Source organism: Amblyomma maculatum, chromosome 1, assembly GCF_055883805.1.
Source record: "Amblyomma maculatum isolate TAMU_Amacu chromosome 1, ASM5588380v1, whole genome shotgun sequence".
Lineage (NCBI taxonomy): Eukaryota > Metazoa > Arthropoda > Arachnida > Ixodida > Ixodidae > Amblyomma > Amblyomma maculatum.
The window spans coordinates 219,373,236-219,396,100 of NC_139344.1; the positions used below are offsets into that span (position 1 = coordinate 219,373,236).

The 22,865-nt window shown below is 45.4% G+C and overlaps 1 protein-coding gene across 1 annotated transcript in view; it reads left to right on the plus strand.

Moving 5' to 3' along the window:
• The window catches only part of LOC146205642 (uncharacterized), a 41,209-nt gene extending 18,652 nt beyond the window's left edge, over positions 1 to 22,557 (plus strand). Inside the window, exons 3-5 of the mRNA XM_084607566.1 lie at positions 708 to 756; positions 17,215 to 17,484; positions 22,347 to 22,557. Of these exons, the coding sequence (XP_084463692.1) occupies positions 708 to 756; positions 17,215 to 17,484; positions 22,347 to 22,557 (530 nt within the window). The remainder of the gene's footprint in view (positions 1 to 707; positions 757 to 17,214; positions 17,485 to 22,346) is intronic.
• Positions 22,558 to 22,865: the final 308 nt, after the last annotated feature.

Below are 22,865 nucleotides of genomic sequence, written 5' to 3' on the forward strand. Positions count from 1 at the left end.
TTGCTATGTTATATATCTCCTTGCAACATCGGACTATCCGGTCACTTCCCGACCCATCCACAACTGAGCGTCCTTTTGGCTTTAGCCCAGCCGCTTCATTCGTCCTGGAGCTACTAGGAATCGTCCTTTGTTCATCCCCAATAACATGTGGGATGCCTTCCAACCTGGGGGGCACATCTTCCAGTGCCATGTCATTAATGATATTTTGACTGGCCATAGGGTTTTCTTGGCAGGAAATACTGGAGTTGGTAGCCATTACCTTCTAGAGTAAATCACATTTTGTCAGACCTCTCTGCCGTGATCTGTCTACCTAGGGTGGCCCCACATAACAGAGATCACGACTTCATCGAGTTTCGCAAGCCCTGCCGCCCCGACAAGGCAGTGATCCCTGAAGGGGTTTGAACGTTGAATCCACCTTCAAATCTGTTCACTAACAAGCTTTCAGGCGATTGAATTCCTCTCTTGAACATAGTTAATTTGATTAGAGTAATTGGTATCGGCAATGTTCGGGCTTTATTGAGGAAACGACTTATGATCCATTTTTTTAAGGACCGTACGCATAGTATTAATGTTAATTTTACTGATGCACATCTTTAATCTTTCATGCTTTGATTTTTCTATTCTCTGAGCAATCAATTCATTCATTCATTCATTCATTCATTTTTTTCATTGCCTCAATGTAATTGCTATTCATTTACTGTTCACAGCTAAGGCCTGCAAAGCTGAAGCGGAGAGCAGCACGGAGGACATCAGCGAGTAAGTTTCTTAATGTTCAATATTGCCCAGCATTTATACATTCCAAACTCTAAGGCATAGGAAAAATGGTAACATTTTTTTTTTTTTTTGGAAAACAGGTTTTGATGTAATATCTCTCATGAATGCGTTTTTTTTCTTCAACTTCCGCCTCTTAAGTTGGAATAGTATGTTCAAAATTACTATAAAAAATGGGTACTCTGCAATCAGGGATAGCTTTAACCTCACCATATTCGAGGGTAAAAGTGAACGCATCCGGCGACCGATGATGCTGCGTGATGTTCTGCTTCTGAGCGTATTCTTAGTTCTGCTCCCAGCGTTGTTTGCACCCTCCCAACCATTCGCTGTGCGCAAAGCAGTTTCTTTCATGCCCCGCTTTTTGGGACATGTACTGCTCACGCCATCTACCGGCAGGTGGCGGCGACAGAGCGCGTTACTTAATGGGAACGGGTACAAAAAATACGTAAAACGGAAACAAAAGCACGTACGCAAAATGATTCCGGGATTTATATAATATAGAGTTAACCGAAGATTGTGCCGAAGTTTCAGCTCTGTGCTCTTATTACACGAGCTTCGCAGCGCGTCTGAATATTATGCATTGCTTCCTTCCTATGGCAAGGCACCAAAATTTCTCTCTATTTCAGACTTTGAAACTGTATAGCGTTGTAACGCGGATAGATATCGAAAATGACTCCCGGTTATAGGTACCCTAACATATGCTGATTAAAATGGTTTGCGTCGATCTGGCATAGATTTAATCATGCAGCTTCCTGGGGCCGTTTTATGTGCAACCTGATGTCGCCTCGCATATGAAACACGGCGCCTGCAGTGGGCAGTTACGCAGAAGAGATGGTTGGGTGATTCCACATCAGATGGATCAAAGCGTGGCTTGTCGAAATTTTGTGATGTTTCCTGATGTTTAAATAACAAAATATCTGCAACTAGTTTTAATCCATTTTTGTTTTCTATAAGTACCGGGTATAATTAATGGCCACGAGGTCTAGCTCTGCTGTTTGGCTAAGTTTTCATGAATGACATAAAATGTTAAAGTTATGTAAATAAAATCGTTTGAGTTATGTAAATAAAATCGTTTGACTACATATAAAAATGTTTTTATTTCCGCTCAATTGTTTTTATTTTTGTTTTTTATAGCGAAATGTTTAACGAAACGTCAACCCAAGGAAACGACTTTTTTTTTTGCTATTTTGCGTACCTAAAAAAAAAAGGTTACTACAAAGCAACAGAAATGCGCATTATGTTTCATGTTAACTGATCTATCAAACTGCCAGTGCTCCTATCTACGTTTCCGATTAAGCGTTATGATCGGGCTAACTTCAACAAACGCTGCGCAATGGAAAATTCGGACAATGAAAATACTTTGTATTTCTTAAAATTAGTCCACATATTATCCTCTACATTAACTTTCATAATCACTAAAAACTTATTGCGTAATTTCATTGCACTAATAGTTACGGCGTCTTTAATGAGGTCCCTCCGCAAGGCTCAGCGCGCAATGCGGATTGTAGAGTCTACGGGGTCATTCCAAGGCAACGCATCCAGACATTGCACTCGACCATCTTCGATTTCTTTTTAAAAAATTATGGTCTGTTGTATTACTGTGATGAATATTATCCTGGCCTTGTTTTAGCGGAAAAACATTTTCCGACGTGGCCGCCGTTTGCAAACGGAGCGAAACCTAGCGCACAATCAAATTTGTAAAAATTAAAGTTCTTGACGCTCAACTTTTAAACTTTTTCATGCAAATAAAACAAACATGTTTAAAATGAGTGCACATATAGATTATTTATTGTAAATAAAACGCGCATAATTATGATTTACAAACATTTCAAGCTCTGAAAGTTACATTTTGTTCTGTATACCCTTTAGAGGAGGCACTCGAAGCAGTGGAATAGGTCTCTGTCCATGCCGTCGCAGTCAACCGCGTCGCCCCTGTTACGCTAGCAGCTAGCTCTACTAAAAAAAACGCAGTTCGTTTTGAAAAGGGCAATATAGTGCGAACATAAAATATTTTAATACACACTGTCCTACGCAACAATTGGAAACAAAATTTGTGTCAGAATCACCGCGTCATTACAATGTATTGCTGTTACATATAGAACCTAAACAGTCCACTACAGATGTCGCTATAATATGAATGTAGCTATAAACATTTCACAACAGACAGGACACATAAAAGAAGTAATGCTTTAAGAAAAAAAAGGAAGGCAAACTTCTCGTCGGTTAGCAAGGAATATCAGTCAGTAAAAGTTGACGTAATTTGAATATAAATATGCTCACGGTTTATACAGATGCAGCTTATGTCGGACAATGTAGCAATATCCTTGAGAGTTTCAAATGTTGTGGCTCGAGCTCCCCATATGGTGCAGAAACAACGGCACAGAACGGCAGACTATCACATGCAGGAATAAGCGGACAAAGGAGTCAGGCCCTCTTAAATAACCTCGGGCGTAGTTTTGGCGCCTTTTTTGCCTGACAGGAGTGCTTTCTTCTATCTTCAGTCCTGCTGTACCTGATTGGTGTATTTTCCCTCGCCGGAGACGTCTCCGCAGTCTCACTGACTTTAGATATTTAGATTTCGGCATCGCAAGTGTGTGTGTGTGTGTGTGTGTGTGTGTGTGTGTGTGTGTGTGTGTGTGTGTGTGTGTGTGTGCGTGTGTGTGTGTGTGTGTGTGTGTGTGTGTGTGTGTGTGTGTGTGTGTGTGTGTGTGTGTGTGTGTGTGTGTGTGTGTGTGTGTGTGTGTGTGTGTGTGTGTGTGTGTGTGTGTGTGTGTGTGTGTGTGTGTGTGTGTGTGTGTGTGTGTGTGTGTGTGTGTGTGTGTGTGTGTGTGTGTGTGTGTGTGTGTGTGTGTGTGTGTGTGTGTGTGGGTGGGGGGTAAGTTCATCAATTCGAAATAAATAATGCATCGTCATTGGAAAACGTATTATAAAGAAGAAGAAAAACGTATGCAAGCTGTGGAATTCGAAACAGTGAGCTCTAAATTTCAAGCTAGAAGTAGAAATTAGACGAATTCTTGGGACATCGAGCGTCATTATTGAATTGGCATTGCATATTTAATACTGCGGCGCAGTATGGATTCGGCGGCTTGTTGCCGTTACAGAAAATACCTTACTGCGGTTTTCCACACCTCACGCACGTTTTAAAAGCCTCTACTGGTCTTTTCTTAAATAAAGTGGTAATAAATGCGATCTGGAGAGCGGTTGCAGTTTCGTTCACTTAGTTTTCGTTTTGGTTTTTTATGTATAACTGGTAAAGTAATCTGAGACTAAATGAATTACATATCGAAAGTAATTGTAATTTAATGTGAATACTTTTCGGAGCCGTAATTGGTATGATTTTTTTATTCCTTTTGAAACGCAATTTTCCCGTGTATGCATCGGCGGCATGTACTAATATATGCAATTGTATACCTCCGAATATTCACTAGATTACGCGTGGCGAGAGTTTTTATCGCCGAGGCATGCTCCATATTATTATGGCTGGGACTGTACACACAACGCGCCAGTGCAGCGCTGACGCGATTGTCGTTGTGCCAGCTTTCTTGCCGACTCGACTCCTCGCTGCTCCGCTCGGACAGTGGAGGCTACTGCGGCGAGCAACCACGCGACGTTGCTAGTGGCGAGAAAGCGAGGGACTGGTGCCCGCGCGTGAGCTTCGTCTCCCCGTGCCCACACATCCCCACCCCCTGTGGTGGTGGTGGTCGGTGGTCGAGCGCCAAAAAAAAAAGGGGGGGGGGGGGGCGCGAAAAAAAAAAATAAGTGCGTGGTGCAGTCTCCCACAATCCCGTTTGCAAAGCGACGTAAAAAAGCCCCACCGCTGAGCCCCGCAGCTCTGGCCGGTACTCGTGCCCTCCCTTAGGCGAGAGAGGGAAGAGCAGAAGAAAAGGGAAAGGAGGAGTTCACGGTGGTACGCCGCGTGGTGCCAGTTTGCCGAACTAAAGACCCGTGTCCCCTGACCTCCAGAAGATCCATAGCGATTCTGGCCGAGTCGCTATGGATCTTCTGGAGGTGATTTAATATTTTCTTATTAGGCTGCGGCCTACACTGGCACCCACAAATCGGAGAATGCAGCAGACGGTAGCGTTGCCACACAAGTGAAAATCTTCATTTAATGTCTATGCTGCCCTCAAACTGAGTGCCATATTTTCCGGATTGTAGGGCGCACACTATGAACGTTGAAAGCTGAAATTTCTTGTGCATCGGACTGCACATAAGTTCAGATTTAACATGGCTTATGTTTAAGAGCATTTGTTAGAGAAAATTCCGCCGTGGTCGCACTGTGGGTAAGGCGCTCGACTACTGTTCCCAAGGATGCGGGATCGAATCCCGGCCTCGGCGCCCCCTTTTCGATGGAGGCGAAAAACAAGGCTCCCGTGTGCTGTGCATTGTCAGTGCACATTAAAGAACCCCAGGCGGTAAAATTTCCGGAGTCCGCCACTACGGCATCTCTCGTAGCCTGAGTCGGTTTGGGACGTTAAACCACACAAACCAAACGAAACCATTTGTTAGAATAAAACCCTGGCATGACTCCCTACGACATTTTTCCACGCTACATTGCAGAGAAAACATCGTTCATATATTTGTAGTCATCATAGATAAGGAAGCAACTTCCACTCGCTAAAGCTACTTTATAAGGCTTGTATTTGTTAGCGCACAGACTCACTTTAGGTCATAAGGCCAAGGGAGATTATCCCTCGTTCTCTGACTTCTGAAGAAGGAATCTAGAAAGTTGTCTTATCCACAAAAGGAGACGACTTTAATTGCGACGAAGACACTGACTAGCATTCCGGTAATTTCCGACATGTTTGGCTTATCTTATTCCGAGAGCTCCGGAGAAAATGATTACTATGGAAAAACATTGGGGGGGGGGGGGGGGGGACAGTTAAGTTTCGTCATTAAGTGCGTGACGCGAGCGCGTTAAACGGCTCCTATTTTCCGGCTTATCTTGCGGTTTCTCGTTCCGGTACATACACTGGTTTACTCGCTTAATTTGTGCCACTAGTATCCCACACACAGTCATTAGCATAGAGTTGTAAGGTACTACCACATTATATGAAAGATGAAAGATCACCCGGCACAAATATAAAGCACCATTTTAACGAAGCAGCCCAGCAAGGCCTAAAGGCAGCGTTTATAACTTTGGATCCAAGGGCTTTGGAGGGCTGTATTTTAAGCTAACCCTCCCATCTCAAAGACGAAGCCGGGTTAGTCCCGCCTGCCAGTTAGACCACATCATGTGATCTTTTGACCTCACACGACTCTGCGACCAGCCACTGTGCGACTGTATGCTCTGACAGCTAGCTACCATGCGCTAAAGCCATGTCTGTGATATATTTTTTTCACAAAGCTGACAAGTCAACGCCGAATTCTCTTAAGAGCGGGAGCTTTAATTTAATCGAGTTAAGAATTACCCCGATCCGAAATTTCTCCGTGTTGAATTGGATGCGGAAAGTAGAACTTAACCTCTGCCTTACAGCTACGTAAGTAGGGGCTGCCAACAGGACTCATAGATTACAATCCGAATTTTTAAAATTGGCTCGTACATGGCGTTCCGTGAAGGATCGAGCTCACAGCAGTCAGCTAGGTTAGCCGATCTGGGATGCTTTAATATCAGGGCTGAGGTTGAATGGCTGGAGCTCTAGCATCCAGAGTGGTTTCTTTGTCACGTTTCTGCATACTTAAAGGATACAGATGGAACCGTACAGATACGCCACAGTGTGTTGATAACAACGGACGCAGTCTGAATTGAAGAAACAGTGAGAAAAAGCATTCAGCGATTGAAATTCCACCGCGTACACTCAGGACGGTACCTGATCACCGGAGTAGGAAGACTGGCGCTACGTCGACATAACTGTACTTGAGTAAAATTTCGGCAAAATTTGTGACATACTTTATACATAATATCAGAAAAATTCACACTCAAAAGGGGAAACAGGTACCGCATGGAAGACCGCTGTGTTCACTATTTTGTATGTGTTCGTTTACGAATCAAGGCAACATCCCTTACAAAAATGAGTTTTGAAACTCTATTGTTGGACTATTGACAGCCTTTTGAATTTACTGAATTTCGATAGACATTCAACCCCAGCTGAGTGCAATCTTTACAGGGCCAACAGAATTTTCATTGTGTTCTACCCAATAGACTTTTTGTGCTATTTTTTCTATGTGCTTTTTGTTGTCAGTTTTCAACGTTCACGGACAATTAGCGTGTACTGTTCATGCTGACCCATGTTTTTAAGTAGTTTTAGGCACCAATGATAAGAACATGATGTGACAATTTCGTTCTGAATTTTTGGTCTCACTTGTAATCAACTATTGGCCACATTCTGCAAAGGGAAATATAAGAGCAGCATGCAGTTGCGTGCTCGTTCATGTTATATAAAAGTACATATTAACGGTGCACACTTAGCTCAAGCTTCGCAACACAGTGAAAATATGCCCTAAAAACTTCACGATGGCAAAGCCTCCACTAATAATACAAATACATCGTTGAATGTCAATCAGAATCCGTAATGGATCAGCTTCTGTATGTCGCAGAAGGTAACTTTAGTGGTAGGACATATTTTATATTTATCATAAAACAAGTTCAGTGAGTCATCATACTAACAAATAGGATCCTAGATTGAACCTACCATGTAGGGCAGGACAGAGCTTTTTTAAACCAGTTGCAAAGTTCACTATATATATGCTTCAGGGTCTGACATTCTGCCCAAGCCTAGGTATTTTTGCCCGTAGCTTTTGCCGCAAAATGAGGTGCAGAGTGTACTGGAATCCTCCACCACTGTATGTCTTTGGAGAATTTTACTGTTATTTTTTTCTTTTCCTTCCTTTCTTAAAGTGGACACCATGCTCAAATGAAGTCACTTTAATCATTCAGGGGTTCTAATAATCACGGATTGATCCCACGCATACTATAGAGTTAACACGCATCTCAAAAACATTCGCGTATGAAAAAAAAGAAAAAAAAAACAGGATTGCACGCGTCTTCTATCGGCGACTCTTCTTTTCAAAGAAGCATTCGGCCACTGCCTTGCTCCCCCCGTGCCCGCGAACGGCGCCAGCATGTCCGGAGGGGTCGAGAGTTACTTCCTGTCGGCTGGAGGGGAAAAGGGGAGGGGGGAGGGGTTGCTCCCGCTGGGTCTCTGCTCTCTGCCTTCTCCGTGATTTGTCTTCACGGAGATGACCTTGGCTGCAGCATAGCTGGAGTCGCGCAGCGGAGGCGGCGGCTCCCCCTTCTCACCGAAGCTGTTCTTCTGCGCCCCGTTTTCTTTGCACGCAGACGCGGGTACGCTGAGTGCGGCGATGTGCCAGTTCAGTTGGCGTTTTCCCGCCACCGTGGTCGCATCTTGCACTCTGAGCGAAGCACCGTATGTAGGTTTTTCGCTGGTGATTATTATCACGAAGATCGTTTTGTTCAAATTGGAGCGCGAACGTACGCATTTAAGTCTTCGGAGGAATCCGCTCTTGGGCGGCAGCTTCTGCGCAAGGAGGACGTGTTTAAGAAGTTCAACAGTCGCAGGCGTTTTGGATTCTAGGCGAAAAGCCGGCGCGGGCGGAGGGAGCGTCTGCACTTTGGTGAGTGTTTTACTTTTTCCTATTCGTGTTTGTGCCCGTCTTGTACAGTGTGTGCTACAAGGTGAAGCACGCATGTAAATATTTCTAGCAGGAAAACCGGCCTCGTCGGAAAAAAAAAGAGGGGGAGAGAGAGAGCGAACGAGGCTTGTCTCTACGCGGACGCTGGGGCCGATGGAACGCCAGTTGGGGTGGCGACATTTTCTTTCTTTTTTTTTTAACCGGTGACCGTTTTTGACAGAATGTTCGGCACAGTGCTGTACTCTTTCGATACGCTACTCGCCCTGAGAAGGACACATTATCGAGATCATAATATGCCTCTGTCACACATTGTGGATTATTGAATCTGTGCAGCTCCACCATTTTTGCAGTGTTTGTTTTTGTTTCCACTCATTTTAGTGCCTATAGTTGGTAATTTTGCTTCAAGGTTTCTGGATAGTAATGCTTGTGACCTGCGCTTTGCTATTTATATTCACAATGGGATCTTTGACGGCAGCATATATTGTTTATCAGGGAGAAATGAACGATGTGGTAGTGCTGCCGAGCTGTGGAGGTAGCGGTCGATGCCGTCTAAGCAGTGAAAGACAGTGACAACTCATTTTAGACAAGAAATGTCTTGAGCTATGACGTGGAGCAGCGCACAAATGCCTTTGCTAGATTTTTAGGTTAGTATATACCGCAACTTAATTATGATTTATATTGTTTATTTCAGCATCACATGCGAGGAGTTCCCTGACGTATCAGCGTTTTATGCAAAGAACAGCCTGGCGTCATACCTTGCACATGAATTGAAATAAAGCAAATAAACAACCCAGCTCATGTTATGGGTTCACCAAAGACGCATATTTTTTCTTTCTCATTAACGCGCATTTTTTATTCTGTGTTCCCTTTCCGCTGCGGATTAACAGAAAATGCTGCGTGATCAACGGTTAGCCAGGAGCAGGCACGGGGTGCTTTACATTAATGCAAAAGTAGCACAGCACATATCCTTGCTGCGGTCAGTCAACACATTCTATGTCCTGCGCGACCAATCAACAATTTAGTCCAGTGTAGGTTAATGAGTGAGTAAGTATAACGGGGCTTAAAAAATCAAGATCTGTTTTGTTCTTTTAAGCCTCACTATGCTTATCATTAACCAGCACTGATCAGACAGGATTGTTGATTGGTCGGGCAGAACATAGAATGTGGTGACTTATCACAGCTAGGAGATGTACTGTACTACTTTTGCATTAATGAAAATCACCTCGTGTCTGCTCCTGGCAAACCGATGGTCGTGTACTATTTTCTGTTGTTCAGTAGTGGAAAGGTAGCAGAAAATCAAAAAGCGTCACTTGCAGAATTTGTGAAGCATTTGAGCCTAAAATCAACAGAATTTCAGTGGTGCGAATTCGAAAAGCGCTCTTTAAGAAACACATGGGCCACTATTCCAAAAGAGCTCAACATGGGGTCAACACGGCACCTTCAAAAATGTCGATGATTATCGATAGAGTTTCAACAGCGTATATTGACACATCTGATCCGAATTTCTATAGACACCCAACATCCAACAATGCAAACACGGGGGCCAGTTGGTTGATCATTCTGTGGAATACTGCTCTACTTGATAGACAGAGACAAATGGAAGACGACACACGAATGAAGCGAATGGAGCGCTTCATTCGTGTGTCGTCTTCCATTAGTCTCTGTCTATCAAGTAGCGCAGTATTCCACAGAACACCCAACATGCATTTTTGTAAGGGCAGAACTGTTCTTATTGCGTTTAACATCTATGTGCTTACTGCAAGGACGAAAGCATTTCTTGAGACACTTAAGGCCCCTTAAGAGTGACAAGGGGAAGCAAGCCTTTAAGGCTGGTTCTATACTGTAGTGCTGACAGAGCCCCGCCGACCACGTAGTGCAGTACAGCGACTTCGCCCGTGCTGGATTCGAAGGGAGTAGCTCCACTTGGCGGCGATGGCGCTTTCTCGTCTTTATGGCAGAGGGCGTGCGCCACGCTTCATCCTGGAGACTGGGTTGAAGTGGTCGTCGTTGCGCCACTGCGTTGCCATTTATACGGCAGGAACTACAGAGAGAACTGAGATGTGTGTGACAGTAAGGCGTGGCGTAGTCAGTTAACGCACTTGGCTGGTGGTCGGAGGGCTAGGAGTTCGATTGCCGGCGGTGAGTTTTTTTTGTTTGTTTGTTTGCCCCCTAAATGTTAGACAGAACACCGCTGATAGCCCACGGAATCTTGTGGACAGATGTTGCAGACAGAGCTCGCCCAAACGATCTTTTCGTCATGAGCAAAGTAAGGATTTCGCCTTAATATTGTCACGTAGTGGTAACAAGGCCGTAGACACCAAACGAAGACACAGGCTTGATGGTACTGAAATTAACTCTTTATTGGGCTGACTTGCGCCCGCAAAAGAACTAAGCAGCTCGGCGGCGGCGATAGCAAGAATCGTGCTCGTCGATCGTCGAACAAAGAATGCCCGTCGCACTCGTCAACGCTCTATTTAAAGGCTGCTCAGAACAATCTAGATAACGTCGCAAACTGCTAGTCGCACAACTTGGAACATTGTAGAAACATACGCGAGTGATCGGAATCTTTGAGACAGATCTCGGCGCATCATTCGCGACAAAGAAAATGATAACGCGTCGTATCGCGACAACGAGTATGAACAAACACGGGATACAGAATTGATAAGTGCGCCAGAATAACAACGATAAGGCCGCGCCGCATGCCAGCGGCTGTCGAACAGGAACAAAGGCTTAAACAGTTAGAGGCAATATAGTTACATGTAGAAACTTCACGTATTGACAGTCAAACACGGTGTTAGTGGCGTGTTGATGTCGTGCCTGGTCTTGGGTATGCATCAGTGTACATTGTTACGACCAAGCATCCGCATTTGCGCGCTCTATTGTTCGCCTGTGGGCATGGATAAGTTTTGTGAATATGTGGTGATGGTCCAATGGCTCTAAGTGAGCCTGTTCCAGGAATCCTGTTTTGTAAGCATGTTTTGCTTTGTGGACAACCTGCAAATGCCAAATTGACCCTGTCAAGAGAACGTCTGGAAAAACACAAAGAAACGTCCCCCTGCGGGAAATAGCAGGAAGTGCTTTCTTTCTTTTGTTCACCCTTCCAGTCGAGAAGTGCTATCCTCCAGTGATGAATGCCTCCTATCCAAAGGAGACGACAGAGTGACATGTCCGCTGACGTGCAGGACAAGAAAGGAGCATGACTCATACGGCCATTAAGTGATTTCCCGGGAATGCAGGAAAGATTTGCAATTGTCGAAAAGGGACCATGTTGGGAGCCCTATGCGGCGCCACGTGCACTCGGGTTTCTGAGAAGTAAAACCCCTTGTCAGAACCAGCCTGTGGTTTCTTTGCTGAAGAATAGAAATGTACCTCCTCTCCTCGCCGTTCCCAAGCTTTTCCCGCCAACAAGTGATCACGCCCAACGAATGAATGCCGGACCAGTCAGTGCTTCAGACCATCAGTGCAGTGATGTGTTCGATTGGATGCCGATACCTGAGGGGCGTGCCCTGGATTTGGTTGGTCAACATCTTCAGAGAGGGGCTGGACATAGGGGGGTTTTAAGGACGCTGCAGAGCACGAAATGTCGCTCTGGGCCCTGGGTAAACGGCTCATCCAGTCGCTTCTCGCTATGAACTCTTAACGCTTGTCATTTTGCTGATGTACCCTTCTTTTTCGTGTAAATAATATTGTAAATAAGTTTTCTCAAAGTGCCATTAAACCTGCTTGTATATATTTTACCAACTTCGAAGATTCAGTCCTTCTTCAACCCGAGTCTCTGCACGCTACCAAGTGAAGGCCGGGTCGACGTAGCCCCAGCGTCACGACAACTGGTGGCAGCGGTGGGATATGAATCTACAAGCCACAACATCTGGTGATTGGAGGTGGATCAGAATCTGCAAGCCACAACATCTAGTGATCGGAGGTGGCATCTCAAGCAACAAGCAGGAGCAACAATCGGCCAACAAGAAAGCAGCTCGGAACATCGATCGCATGTGTGGGTGAGTGCTTGGCTTTTCTTCTGATGTGGACCAGGTTCTAGAACAGGGTTAGATTTTAGAACTGGTAAAAAGTGTTGAAACGCCTTTAGGTTTGGTAGTTTGCACTGTTGTTTTGGAAGTAGCCGACACTCGGAGCGATCATGGACCTACAAAAGCTGCAGAAACCGGACCTGTTGCTATTGTGTGAGGAATTGGGAATTGATACAAGTGGTTTGGCACGAAAACCCTTGATTATAAAGGCAATCACTGATCTAGGAACCGATGATGAGGAGCTCAGTGAAGCATGGAACCTCATCGGTCAAAAAAAGGAACAGCTCAGACAGCAGAAAGAGCGTGAAATTGAAAGAGAAGCAAAAAAGCTGGAGCTAGAAATTGAGCTCCGGAAATTAGAACTAGAGTTGAGCAAGAGGTCGGGCGATTGTCCCCAGCTAGCGGTACCTCGTCTCAACAAGGAGGCAGATTTCAAGATGTCAAAGTACATGCAGCCATATGTGATATCAGGGGATATCGGTCTGTATCTGGGTAACTTTGAGCGAACTTGCGAAGAACTGTCCTTCCAGCGAGACACGTGGTCTCAGAGATTATTGACGGTTCTGCCCTGCGAGGCAGCGGAGGTTGTCGCGCGGCTAAACAAGGAGGACGCGGACAACTACGAGAAGGTCAAAGCTTGCCTTCTGATTTTCGGAGACAGAGATGTGCAGGCCTTAACACGTTCAAAGGCGCGAGAACTAGCTACACTGCTCATACCAGAAAATTCCACAGCGGAGGAAACGGCAGTTAAGACAGTGGTCGATGCGGAAGATAGCGGGTCAGAAAACTTTGAGAGCGAGGCATCTCAGATAAGTCAACTTGAAAGTGAGCTTGATGAGACGCGGAATGAGGACGTTCTTGAGAGTAACCTCTTGCCGCCAGTCTCTAGTAATCTCACGAGACTTTTAAGTGGAACCCGAGAGGACTTAGCTATAGAGAAAGCCAATGATCCCAAGAATAAGCTCGAAGTACAGTGGGAAGGACCTGCTAAAGTCGTTGCAGAGCTTTCTGACACTAACTACGCAGTGAAAATCCCCGATAGGCGTAAAGCAGTGCGCATTTATCATTGCAATCTTATGAAGCCTTATGAGCAGAGGGAAACCATGGTAAATCTAACGTTAAACCTTCCTGAGGAGATGGGGGACAACTTGATTTGCCTCAGCGGAAAAGGAAGCAACGCTCAGGAGCTTCTCAAAAAGACGGAGCAGAGAGGAGAACTAAAGAAATCCCAGCTGTCCGATCTGGGCGAGATAATAACAGAGTTTGAGGCCTGCTTCGTGGACAGGCCAGGCAGAACTGATTTGACTGAGCACGATATTGAGCTGACTTCAGACGTGCCAGTGCGATCAAGGTGCTACCGATTTTCTCCAAGGCAAAGAGAAATTCTGGATAGGGAAGTAACTCGCATGCTGGAATTGGGAGTAATAAAACCCTCGGAAAGCGATTATGCTTCGCCTATGATCTTAGTAGAAGCTCCAGGTAAAGACCCTAGGCCTGTGGTAGACTACCGAAAGCTAAATTCTCTCACCAGGGATCAAGTGTATCCTATTTCGAATATTGAGGAGAGAGTAGAACAGGTCAGTAGAGCGGCATATGTGACTACGCTGGACCTTACTCGAGGTTACTGGCAAGTACCGCTCACTGAACGCGCCAGCAGATACGCGGCTTTCGTCACTCCGACGGGCAGCTACCAGCCAACAATGATGAGTTTCGGGCTCAAAAATGCTCCATTTTGTTTTTCCCGACTCATGGATAGGGTTTTAAAGGGGTGTGAAACATTCGCGGTGCCTTATTTAGACGACATTGCGGTTTTTTCCGACTCATGGGCGGACCATATGGTACATCTAAGAGCTGTACTGAGCCTTTTGCGTCAAGCTGGACTAACCGTAAAGGCCGAGAAATGTTGCCTGGCAAGGGCGACCGTGGACTACTTGGGTCACAATGTAGGTCAAGGTTTCAGGAAACCCAGCGAGATTAAGATTTCTGCGGTAGCAGACTACCCGCGGCCGAGCACGAAGACGGAAATTCGAGCATTCCTGGGTCTGACTGGGTACTACAATCACTACATCCCTAACTATTCAGCTTTGGCTAGCCCTCTGACCGACGCTCTCCGCAAGACAGAACCGACAAATGTAGTCTGGGACGAACAAAAGGAAGCCTCCTTCGTAAACCTGAAGGCTGTGCTGATTAGCCGTCCGGTATTGCGAGCTCCAGACTATGGCCGAGAATTCACGGTCCAGTGTGATGCCAGTGATCGAGGGTTAGGTGCTGTTCTCTGCCAGAGAGATGACGACGGTAATGAGCACCCCGTGCTCTACTTGAGCAGAAAACTGAGTTCTAGAGAGAGGGCTTATTGCGCGTCAGAGAAAGAGTGCGCTTGCATTGTATGGGCCATTCAAAAATTGCAGTGCTATCTTGGAGGGGCCAAATTCACCGTAGAGACGGACCATTGTCCCCTAGCTTGGCTGCAAACTGCGACATCGAAGAACAGTCGCCTTCTTAGGTGGAGCTTGATTTTACAGCAGTACAATTTTGAAATAAGATACAAAAAGGGGAAGTTAAATGGGAATGCGGACGCGCTTAGCCGCTCTTTCTAAGCGGTCCGAGATGTTCCTCACCATGTATCCAAATTGATAATCAGGTTTTTTTTTTTTTCGTGCGCTTGTATATGTGTGACTATGTAAAGCAGCACGTTTGGTTTTCTAGGAATACGTGGGTCCTGAACGTCTTGAGAGTGGGCTTTTCTCGAACAACAATGGCAGTTTTCTTTTAACCTGGTCTCTTCAGACGGGAGCCGAGTGCTTGCTTCGACATGTGGTTGAGTTTCAGACAGCTCGAGCAATTTGGCCTACAACAATCAAGACAACGCGACAAGCAACAGCGAGCTTCAAGCGTTCACGTGCAGGCCATTAAGTCGTCTCTTCATGCAGCAGCTGGGACTGCTGCCCTCCGAGTCTCTTCTGGCGGGGGAGGAGGCTGTTACGACCAAGCATCCGCATTTGCGCGCTCTATTGTTCGCCTGTGGGCATGGATAAGTTTTGTGAATATGTGGTGATGGTCCAATGGCTCTAAGTGAGCCTGTTCCAGGAATCCTGTTTTGTAAGCATGTTTTGCTTTGTGGACAACCTGCAAATGCCAAATTGACCCTGTCAAGAGAACGTCTGGAAAAACACAAAGAAACGTCCCCCTGCGGGAAATAGCAGGAAGTGCTTTCTTTCTTTTGTTCACCCTTCCAGTCGAGAAGTGCTATCCTCCAGTGATGAATGCCTCCTATCCAAAGGAGACGACAGAGTGACATGTCCGCTGACGTGCAGGACAAGAAAGGAGCATGACTCATACGGCCATTAAGTGATTTCCCGGGAATGCAGGAAAGATTTGCAATTGTCGAAAAGGGACCATGTTGGGAGCCCTATGCGGCGCCACGTGCACTCGGGTTTCTGAGAAGTAAAACCCCTTGTCAGAACCAGCCTGTGGTTTCTTTGCTGAAGAATAGAAATGTACCTCCTCTCCTCGCCGTTCCCAAGCTTTTCCCGCCAACAAGTGATCACGCCCAACGAATGAATGCCGGACCAGTCAGTGCTTCAGACCATCAGTGCAGTGATGTGTTCGATTGGATGCCGATACCTGAGGGGCGTGCCCTGGATTTGGTTGGTCAACATCTTCAGAGAGGGGCTGGACATAGGGGGGTTTTAAGGACGCTGCAGAGCACGAAATGTCGCTCTGGGCCCTGGGTAAACGGCTCATCCAGTCGCTTCTCGCTATGAACTCTTAACGCTTGTCATTTTGCTGATGTACCCTTCTTTTTCGTGTAAATAATATTGTAAATAAGTTTTCTCAAAGTGCCATTAAACCTGCTTGTATATATTTTACCAACTTCGAAGATTCAGTCCTTCTTCAACCCGAGTCTCTGCACGCTACCAAGTGAAGGCCGGGTCGACGTAGCCCCAGCGTCACGACAACATGCAACCTGTTTCTGCAGGCACTGAAATAGTTCCACAGCGCAACTAAAAATTCCTGCCGTCTGCGTGGCCGTTGCTATAAGCATGACGTTATTTGTTTAGGTCATGAATGCAGAGCCACAACATTACACACCCACCCACCGCATACAATGGACGCTTAGTTTGTGTGGCTGAGAGGCTTCTAATGTTGTCGCCTTATAAACATTTAATCCTACAGATATCGTACGACCGATGGTCCCCATCAATAGTTGGCCATACAGGCAGCTAGGGTCATGAGGTACTATGTTCGTTTGTAATGTCTGATATGCATAGATCCGTCAAGGGCACGCATTGTAACATTGTAACCCTATGGTCGCTAGCGGTATTTTTCTATTTTCGGCGCTTGCTGCTGTCGACGTTTCATAACTCGATGCCGGGTTAGAAACGCAAAAATTGCAGCGGCTGTATGTCCATTCATCTGTGTATGTATGTATGTATGTATGTATGTATGTATGTATGTATGTATGTATGTATGTATGTATGTATGTATGTATGTATGTATGTATGTATGTATGTATGTATGTATGTATGTATGTATGTATGTATGTATGTATGTATGTATGTATGTATGTATGTATGTATGTGTGTGTGTGTGTGTGTGTGTGTGTGTGTGTGTGTGTGTGTGTGTGTGTGTGTGTGTGTGTGTGTGTGTATGTATGTATGTATGTATGTATGTATGTATGTATGTATGTATGTATGTATGTATGTATGTATGTATGTATGTATGTATGTATGTACGCACGCACGTACGCACGTACGTACGTACGTACGTACGTACGTAATGTAGCGCCATCATCCTGCAACACTTATCGTACTGTGCGCAGGTCTCAGAGGAGCCCATCGCAACTCGTAACCAGTTCCTACGAAAACCCGCGGTTGTCGCGAGCCGAGAGGAAGCGCAGAGTTCATGAGGCGCTAGCCCGCGTGAGGGACACGCTGTTCGAGGCGCTCCGAGACACGCCGCGAGCCATGGCTGCCACGTCCAGGACCGGCATATTCGAAACCGTGTTTCCCAGCGTGCCTACCTCGCCATCTCCGCCACCACCGACGGCCCAGCCACACCCCTCATTCAGCCGGGTACGCGAACTTGTGCGGTGAAGACGCGCCTAATGTGTCATTTTCTGGTCACACTTGTTCAGATAGTTCGAGAACCGGTTAGATAAACATCGGAACACCCTTCGAATTAAGGTCACCAGCGCTATATACTCGTAAATTGACTAGACCGTTTTATCTATATTTAATATTTTCATCTGAAGCCGGTTGGCTTTTTCTCGTTCGAGATTTTTTTTTTTTTTTTTTCAATCTAGGTTACTTTTATTTCGTGACCCTTCCTGCACTTTCCTCCTCTTTTACACTCACAGAAGTCCTCTGTTTCGTGCTACTGCTTGTGTGGTAATTTTTCTTTCACTATTCCAAAGACCCAAGGTACTGGAACAATAGCTATATATTCTTTGATATGTAGTCGTACAGTCTACCAGAATATATTTGATGTTTTTACAGCGTTGGTTTATGCTAAGCAAATATGAACTTCCACCGGCTTCCATATTGCCTATTTCAGCCACATGAATCAACAGTTTCCGAGCGGCTATCGTTCTTTCGAGCAATGTAGTCATGCAGCGATTCGTTCCCATCTTTTGCCTGAACTTAGCCGTTTTGTTGTTGTTGTTGTTGTTGTTGTTGTTTGTTTTTTTTTTTGCGGGCTGTACTTTATGTTTGCGAGAGCTCTTTCCCGGTTGCTGCTTGCGTTACCTGCCGTAGACAGGTTTGTAGCGATTTTCTTCTATCGTGTGTCTGCATTTCTGCGCTAAATGCCTGAAGACTATGGCTGCCTGCCGCATCACTTTTTCAGTCCTTCCTCACAAGTTATCCTCCTGTGTGCTCCTCATGCCTCAAACGGCGACTAGCGGATACCCCTACACTGTTTCACTTGATGTGTGACCTAATCTTCTCATCGTTCCATGGTTAATTTCAAGTCCCTGTTGCGTACCGGATTTTAAGCACACCACCTGGCTCTCATAAATTGGCGCCACGATCATTGCATCCTTCTACGGTTCTCATATAATTTAATAATTCCTTTATCTCCATAGTTAGCTATGATTGACTGTAGCCGCGTTCGTCTTTCGTTGTATTCAGGTGTTCTTCCTTTGTGTTTATTTTTCCTCTTTGCTCATCCGCGACACTAAAATGAAGTCAACGAATTAGGGAGGGCCGAAACGAATTAGCTGAAATGTACGAGGAGATTCCTATAATGTTTAATTACATAAAATATAAGAAATATATTATTATAAACTTGCCGCCATTTTCTCGAATCGAAGCGCTCAGCATGTCACCCGGGCATGCAACAGATATTACACATACGGTCATTGGTACTAAGTATGATAGAGGGGCGCCTATAAAGGCGTTCGAGTGTATATGACTTACTGACATACGTTTAGAATATGTACTTATGTTCCAGTAATAATTTTAAGATTGTAAATACATTAAACAAGAATTAAAGCAAGTCTAAATTTGCAGAACGATAGAGCAGTTGATAAAAGATCTTTTGGATCTACTGTTAAAGCGAAGCTTAGGCGTCCTCTTAATTTTTTTATACTTGGTGTTTCAGAGAACTTTGGAAAAACCACCCAAAATTTAGGAAGTTAGAATTAGGATGAAAATGTTTTGATATACTTTTGTCAGAGAATTACACCATAACAATGGAAAGCCAAACACGGGGCAATCTCGAATAATACCAAAGAAACAGAAGTAATATAAGCAAATCGGGACATCTACAACAAATCATCTACAATCAAGGATGCAATTACGCACGTTCTTACATATTGCAAAACGCCCGCGGGAACATCAGGGAGCTCTACAAGTAATCATGTTATGACTCTGCAACACAACTGCAAATGAACGCCAGTTATATGCAATCTCAGCCAACTCGTTTTGAAGCAAAATCTTCGCTACCTCGTGTACCAGCCAATGTTATCCTGGCAGGCTGCTTGACCTTCAAGTCTGAGGTCGCAGTGTGGCAAAGTAGCTTGAACCTGTTGCCACCTCTGGCGTACCACCTCTGGCGTAACACCACTTCGCCTTCACCTTTTACGGCAAGTAGAGCATCACGTGTTCCCTCCTGTAGTTGAGGTGTCCTCGAGTCCATAGCCTTGGCAATTTAATCGTTGCAATGTCAAGTCTACCCATGCGTAAACTAAGCCTAACAAAGCAAAACCAAGCAAGATGACGCGTTCGCTTCATCTAACTATGGGTTTAACTGGGATAAACCTCAGCCATTTTTGTGGCCTTTCCTCTTTCTTTCTTTCTTTCTTTCTTTCTTTCTTTCTTTCTTTCTTTCTTTCTTTCTTTCTTTCTTTCTTTCTTTCTTTCTTTCTTTCTTTCTTTCTTTCTTTCTTCCTTTCTTTCTTTCTTTCTTCCTTTCTTTCTTTCTTTCTTTCTTTCTTTCTTTCTTTCTTTCTTTCTTTCTTTCTTTCTTTCTTTCTTTCTTTCTTTCTTTCAGGTTTCCTTCCAAGTGTCGACAAAATGCACAACGCTGTCGCGGCATAGTTTAGAAGACATTTTGATACCAATTTGCTGCCTTTCAAAGTATATCCCGTCATTTGCCTTTTAAAGGAGTTACATATTTCAGATTATACTAGAATTAAAACTTTCTAGAGTGATGTTTACGACCAACCATAGTTGATAATGAACAAATTACTTCTACGCGTACGGTGTTCTAGCCTACTGTTCCACATATTTTTATGTCATAACGCATACCGGCTGTCTGGTCGTCTCTATCTGGTAACAACGTTTGTGCCATGCCATTTTATTTTTAAATGCAGGTGATTCTTCAGGCCTGCTGAAATATGTTCGTAGTTGGCAACACCTTTAAAGTTTGTAAAAAGGGAGTCCATATTTATATTTAGACTCGCTTGCTATCAGTCGAATACATTTATTTTGCAGAACATGTAGTTTTATTGCAAGAATACCTTAAACGGCTACATTTCACCTCCTACTAACCATCACGGATTCGTGCACCTCAGTTGGCCCTCCCGAGGTCACGCACAGTTGCTATCAGGGGATTTAAGCAATTTTCGTGTGTTGTAGGAAGCAGTACTTCAGAATAATCCGTGTTGAAAAAGTGCTTATCCTTGAATAAGCTTTTTAATTAACTCCTTCCAATAACGACATTGCGAAGGTACAAGATTGTTAGTCTAGGAAACCTTCCAGCCCGGCGCCATGAATTGCTACAAGCGGTCACCTATGGCGCTTGTGTCTCGTCTCTTGTCTTTAGTGGTCGTGTGTGTTTGCGCTCTTTCAAAGTTTTACAAAAATGTACCAACTCGCCCAAAAAGAAGTCTTAATGACCTATGGGAATAGTAGCGCCATCTGGCGCAGCCAATGCGTCCGTCATTTTGTTTGAATTGTCTTAATATTACCACCAGGATCCCGCCGGGGTGGCGCAGTAGTTACGGCGCTCGACTACTGTTCCCAAGGGCGCAGGATCGAACTCCGGCATCGGCGGCCGCTTTTCGATGGAGGCGAAAAGCAAGGCGCCCGTCTGCTGTGCGGTGTCAGTGCTCGTAAAGAACCCCAGGTGGTCGAAATTTCCGGAGTCCTCCACTACGGCGTCTCTCATAGCTTAAGTTGCTTTGGGACGTTAAACCCCACAAACCAAACCAAGTACCACTATGCGCCTTATGTCCAGAATGTAGCCGTATACTGCGCCAATCAAGCCCTCATGTTTGAACGACCATTTTTTTTTTCTCTCTTTTGCATATCCCGCTTGTCAACTGACACGTGTGTTGCTAAGACGCTATGAGCTATGGTTATTATTAATAACCCACCTCAACCGCAATCGTTAGTGTATATATTATTGATTAAAACTTTGCACAACAAGTCGAAGTAACCAGTATAAACTATGCGTGTTACGTCTTTTTCGCATGACTTTTGCTTGAGCAAAACTAAGCTTCCTCACAATCGGTACCTTGTTCATGCGAACAGAACATGGGCCAGCACGCATGCGTTCCTCCAGGTGAATAATCTAGGTGTACCACGATTATACCGGCATTTTTTCTACATTACCCTTGCATGTGCTGCCCCGTAATATGATGCAGTAGTATAAGCTAGAGCGGATCCATCGCGTAATAGATTTCGTCTAAACCAAACTGGCAAAATAAACCTCGACTCTGCCAACAAGGCAGCGCTCTCAGTCGTTATCGTAAGTTTTTCTTGAAGCCATCGCATCCAATTGTGTGGCCTTGGGAAGGCAGTTTCGGTCCGTGACTCTCTTGTCACCTTCATCAGTCATGTCATGACGTTGTCTTCAGGGGTGAGCAGTCTTTTGCAGAATTGTGATCGCTTTCCGCAAGATGCTTCCTACCTCTCCTCTCATCAGGCGCACTGCTGGGTTTAAGCAGCTCTGACGAGGTCAGCAGTGAAATGCAGATCGTCGCAGATGCATACGCGGCAACAAAGAGACGCTTGCTGAGAAGAGCCTATATCAGAAGCAGCGACCTTGCCGCAGTGGCTCAACGGCTGAGCTGCCCGGCTACCGAACCGAAGGGCCCATTTTTAACCCGCCACGGCGGCTGCTGCGTTTCCATGTAGGCGAAAAGGAAAGGCGCCCCTGTGGCCTGCGATGGACGTCAAAAATCCCCCTGGTGGTCGAAATTACTCCGTAGCCTGCCGCTATGGCACCTTTTGCTCTCGTCCCACTTTTACTCTCACTTTCCTCCTTTTTCCTACGGCACGGTACCGGAGTGCACGGAGGTGCGACAGATACAACGCCTTTCCTTTTCTGTCAACTAATTTTAAATTTCAATTAGAAGCGCGTTAGGCCAGTTCACACGATGGAAGAACCGTCTGTGGGGAGGATGGGGTGAAGGGTGGTTGATCCTGGCCCTGGTGGGGCTAGAACACGTAGGTTACCGCCGCTTGCGGCAGGGACTAGCCTGCCACCGACTTTTATCTGTTGTAGGCTGTCACTGCACCCGCCACTGCAGACGTCCTGCACATCGCTGCACCAGGGAGACCGGTTTCGTGTCCTGGCCGCGGTGCTCCGCTTGGAGATCCTGGACAGCCTGCCGGACCTCGCGACACGCACCCGGGAGCGCGCCGCCGCACTGCGGAAGGAGCTAGTCGAGCTCTGGGGGCCCGACGTTGATGCGCTGTTCAACGAAGAGCTGTAGCTTACTACGAAAACAGCGCTCTTCTCTCCAAACTGGTCTATAGTGTTTCTATTGTGCTTTTGCGCTTATCCACAATGCCCTCCAGAGTGGATATGGGTGCGAGTGATGGCATACCCAGAGTTTTTCGATCACAGCAGTTCGAAACCTCGGAAGCATTTTTCGGGTGCTTATGGGTTGTGGCACTACTAGAAGCGGGCAGGAAAAGCTATCTAGTATTGCCGTAATTGAATTCAGAAAATCGCTTCCAAGCTTTCTTTTCCCTCTGATCTTATGGCTGTAAAGGCTAATATATATATATATATATATAT